Source organism: Trachymyrmex cornetzi, unplaced genomic scaffold (assembly GCF_001594075.2).
Source record: "Trachymyrmex cornetzi isolate Tcor2-1 unplaced genomic scaffold, Tcor1.1 scaffold388, whole genome shotgun sequence".
Lineage (NCBI taxonomy): Eukaryota > Metazoa > Arthropoda > Insecta > Hymenoptera > Formicidae > Trachymyrmex > Trachymyrmex cornetzi.
In genome coordinates, this window is record NW_017298619.1 from 154,738 (window position 1) to 158,851 (window position 4,114).

Sequence of the window (4,114 nt, forward strand, 5' to 3'; positions counted from 1 at the left end):
AATTTTTTACAATGCGCTTGAGATTAGAGAAGCCTCTAGGCTCGTCCGCTAAGATTGTTGGTCGTCGATTTAGAAAAAAGTAACGGAAAAGTAACGAAAAGTTACTTTCTCAAGTAACGGTAACTATAACAAGTTACTTTTAAAAATCGGTAACTAGTAACGGTAACTTGTTACTTTTCCTACTCGATAACGAGTAACTGTAACTTGTTATTTTTAAAAAGTAACTGTCCATTCCCTGGATTATTTTAATCTTTTTTATTATTAAGGCTCCTGATTAGTCATCACAACCATATTGAATCGTGACGTAGAAGCGAGAAATGACACATTAATTTTTCTTATTTGCCATTTGTAAATAAAGACAATTTGGATAAAACAAAATGATGAGATCGTTTTAAAACATTTGTAAAAACGGACGAAAACTATACTTATTCCCTCTGACAGTCAGTAAATAATCATAAAGTGATAAAAGGCACGTGAAATGTTTTTATTTAATATGCATGCTTATTTTCACTTACACCTACCTTTTATCACTTTTTATAATTATTTACTGACTGTCAGAAAGAATAAGCATAGTTTTCTATTTTTACAAATGTTGTAAAGTGATCTCATCATTTGGTTTTATCGAAATTGTCTTTATTTATAAATGGCAAACAATAAAAATTAACGTGTCATTTCTCGCTTCTGACTTCACGACTCAATGTGGTAATTACTCAGAAGTTTTAATGATAGGAATACTAGTGATTTGGTTTACTCTCTCTCTCTCTCTCTCTCTCACTCTCTCTCTCTCTCTCTCTCTCTCTCTCTCTCTCTCTCTAACGAAGCGTTTATTAACGATTCAATAAAATTTTGCCGACAGGTCACGTTGGTGAGATGGCACGTGTTCTTATGACACCGTTACAACATCCAATCGTTGGCAGGTTACATCCGACGATTGCTAATCCTAATTAAAAATTTTAATAACAATCGTACAAATGTGCAAAGTATTTTTAGATGAAAATTACTGTATTTATATTGTCGCAATTTTGTTTATGTAAATTGATTAAATACTTCAATTATACTTTAATTAAAATATTATGTTTACATGTACTGCGCCAGTGAATAGTAACGATTATCGATCTAATTAAAAGTAACTAGATCAATTCTAAACAGAATCATAAGGCTCGTAATTTGTTTTCGTAAAACTTGTAAGAACTTATGACTGACACTGTAATTCTATGCGTATGTATAAGACGTACGGTCATGCATAAATATCCACGATTTTTTATAAATCTTACGGCTAGCAAGAAGCTGTCTGTAAAGATATTACAATAAAATTACAAACGCTTGTAAGTTCTTACTAGTCTTACGAGAACATGTTATAAATTTTATGATTTTCTTAGAATTAAGACCCATAAATTAAATAAATTGTACCTGTAATAGAAAATGAAGATGTTTATTTAAATAAGGAATTATTTGCAAACACATATATTTTTATATCTTTTCCAGTGCTTCTATACATCAAACTGCAAATAAAATATTTCATACATTATAAATAAATTTACCGTAGAATTTTACACCATAAAATTATTTTATTGCTAACGCGCGCGAGCAAAACGCAAATAAAACGTTTTGCATATGTGAGGTGTGACTAAAATATGTGGTTAAACTTTACGATTTAAATTTCAAAATTTAACTATATATGCTATTTTGTGGAATGACTTAAACCAACTTCCTTTAGGCATTCTTAAAATTTAACTGTGTAATCGCATACGGAGTATAATATTTTCAGGTGTATTCTATGATACGAAAGTACGTAAAAATCGTTTCACAGCAAGCTTATGTATGGAACGTGTATGAAACTACACCTATGTATACATTCCAAAAAATGCAGTAATCAATTAGACATATTCTTTTAATAAAAATAATATTGATACCTTTTCTCTCTCTCTCTCTCTCTCTCTTATTTAAAATTAAAATCATTATGTTCTTCCTCTTAGGTTTTTCTTTCACGAAAAAGATATTGGTTACTAAAATTAGATTAACAAATTTTTATAAGTTTTATTTACATTTTCTAAAATTATTTTTCTTGTATTTTTTTTTCAAGGAAAACTACGTAAGTTGTTACTATAATAAAACCACCAATTAAACTACTAGTATAAAGTTCATTTAAAGAATATGTCATGACTGATTTGTACATTCTCTAAGACAGATAAAAGATGAGCATGAATAGAGATTGCCATTCATTTCTTTCTTAACGTTAACCGGAGCGACAGAAAACTGCTGCAGAGCTCAAAATCAATTATTGCACTAATTGTGGCTACGACCAGGAAAACCACGATCGTTGTGTGGGTGACTTTGGCGTAGTTGGCATAGATGAGGACGGTGTACCGGTCTGTTTCTCATCCAGTTGATTTTTCAGTCTAACCTTTTCATTTGTTTCGGTTTGCATTTTCTGCTCATATTGCCGTACATCTTCCAGGTTCATGTCATACCACTCGTCAATCCAGGCAAAAGCTTGTCTGTGACCCAATACTAGAATATCCCTTATACACTAAAATCAAAAAGAAAATAGAATAATTAATATGTAATCACAATGTACTTTTAATGGGGAAGACTCTAGAGTTTAGTACTGTTCTTTGAATATTACATTCAATCTGTATATCGAGAAACCGAATTCATATAAACAATAAGAATCTTATTGGATCAAGTAAAATCATTAATCTCAGTTGTTAATTCATATAACTTTGTATTACTAAATATTAAATATATTCTGGACAGTAATAATTATATAACTATTGAAAAAAATATTACTAAAATGTAAGGCAGATGAATGGTCAATTAGACAAACTTACTCTATGTATGAAATCTTCCACTCGCGTTTGCATACCCCAGACTTCAAACGAGGCATGAACCAATTTATACGAGCACATTATAGGTTGTGTTGTGTCCCTCCAACCTTCAACCAAGGGGCCACGGCCTGTTCTTTTCGATTGAAAGTACTTTGGATCCTGTTACAATTAAGACATCTTGATTAGAATTAAAATCTAACGTTAGGAATTAAATATGGATCAAATTATGGTTATAGGCAAGCCTACTTCTTCCTCTTTGTAATGTTTCGCGGAGAGCTCGTCGTATGCAATATCTACAAAATCGACTTCTCGATGGATCAATTCCATGGGTGACAGCGCTAAGCACTATAATTTAATAACAATAGAATCATCAATATTAATATTATATTATTAAATAAAAAGTAATAGCAAAATGTATATTACAAGTATGATGTAATAATAAGTTATTTACATTTTCTGTGGAGCCATTGTTGTCTTCATACCGTGTATTTATCGCTATATGGAACTTTGGCATAAAGGAACACTGAAAGAAAAGAAATTCAGGAATAATATAAAATTTTATAGCAATATTCATACTGAACGTTACTCACAGTGTAGTCTGCAGTCGCCAGGAAGGAATAAACATGTAAGAAAATAAAAAAAATTAAAACAGTTTAACTTCTTTCTTTTTTTTTAATACCAACATTTGAAAATCATTATTTTTATTAGTACCGTAATTTCATACAACTATGGTCCTACGCCACAACTATGGTCCAAACACCCGCGCGCACGACAATCCCGATACGTAGATATAATAAGTAGATATAATTGTAGAAATATTAATTAAATGTAAAAACACTAAATTACCTGTCATGTAGACCAGCGAGAACACAGAATAGCTTGTCGTGATAACCGATGGTCGAGAAAGTTTGCAGATAACGAGGTTAGTTGCCAACTTTCTCGGCCATCGGTTATCACGACAAGCTATTCTGTGTTCTCGCTGGTCTACATGACAGGTAATTTAATGTTTTTACATTTAATTAATATTTTTACAATTATATCTACGTATCAGGATTGTTGTGCGCGCAGGTGTTTGGACCATAGTTGTATGAAATTACGGTACTAAAAGAGAGTTATGTTATTTTCAATTTCTAAAGTAATGACTGTAAAATTTGATAAAAAACAATTACACTAGTTTACAAAGTTTTGTGCAAGAGTAAGGCCCAGTTTCACAACTCACGGTTAACTCTTAACCGAGGTTCAACTTATTTGTCACCTTTTTCCAATTCTAGAATTGAAAAGAGATA

The 4,114-nt window shown here is 31.2% G+C and overlaps 2 protein-coding genes across 3 annotated transcripts in view; one reads left to right on the forward strand and one right to left on the reverse strand.

Moving 5' to 3' along the window:
- LOC108763917 (uncharacterized) overlaps window positions 1–1,011 on the forward strand; it is a 22,752-nt gene extending 21,741 nt beyond the window's left edge. For both annotated transcript variants that reach the window (XM_018511850.1, XM_018511849.1), the window contains one exon: window positions 857–1,011. In XM_018511850.1, the coding sequence (XP_018367352.1) occupies window positions 857–948 (92 nt within the window). In that variant the 3' untranslated portion in view covers window positions 949–1,011. The remainder of the gene's footprint in view (window positions 1–856) is intronic.
- Window positions 1,012–2,081: 1,070 nt separating this feature from the next.
- rdgBbeta (cytoplasmic phosphatidylinositol transfer protein 1) overlaps window positions 2,082–4,114 on the reverse strand; it is a 3,966-nt gene continuing 1,933 nt past the window's right edge. Inside the window, exons 4-8 of the mRNA XM_018511848.1 lie at window positions 3,419–3,426; window positions 3,280–3,351; window positions 3,075–3,173; window positions 2,832–2,987; window positions 2,082–2,530 (exon numbers count right to left, since the gene is read on the reverse strand). Coding sequence (XP_018367350.1) covers window positions 2,297–2,530; window positions 2,832–2,987; window positions 3,075–3,173; window positions 3,280–3,351; window positions 3,419–3,426 — 569 coding nt within the window. The 3' untranslated portion in view covers window positions 2,082–2,296. The remainder of the gene's footprint in view (window positions 2,531–2,831; window positions 2,988–3,074; window positions 3,174–3,279; window positions 3,352–3,418; window positions 3,427–4,114) is intronic.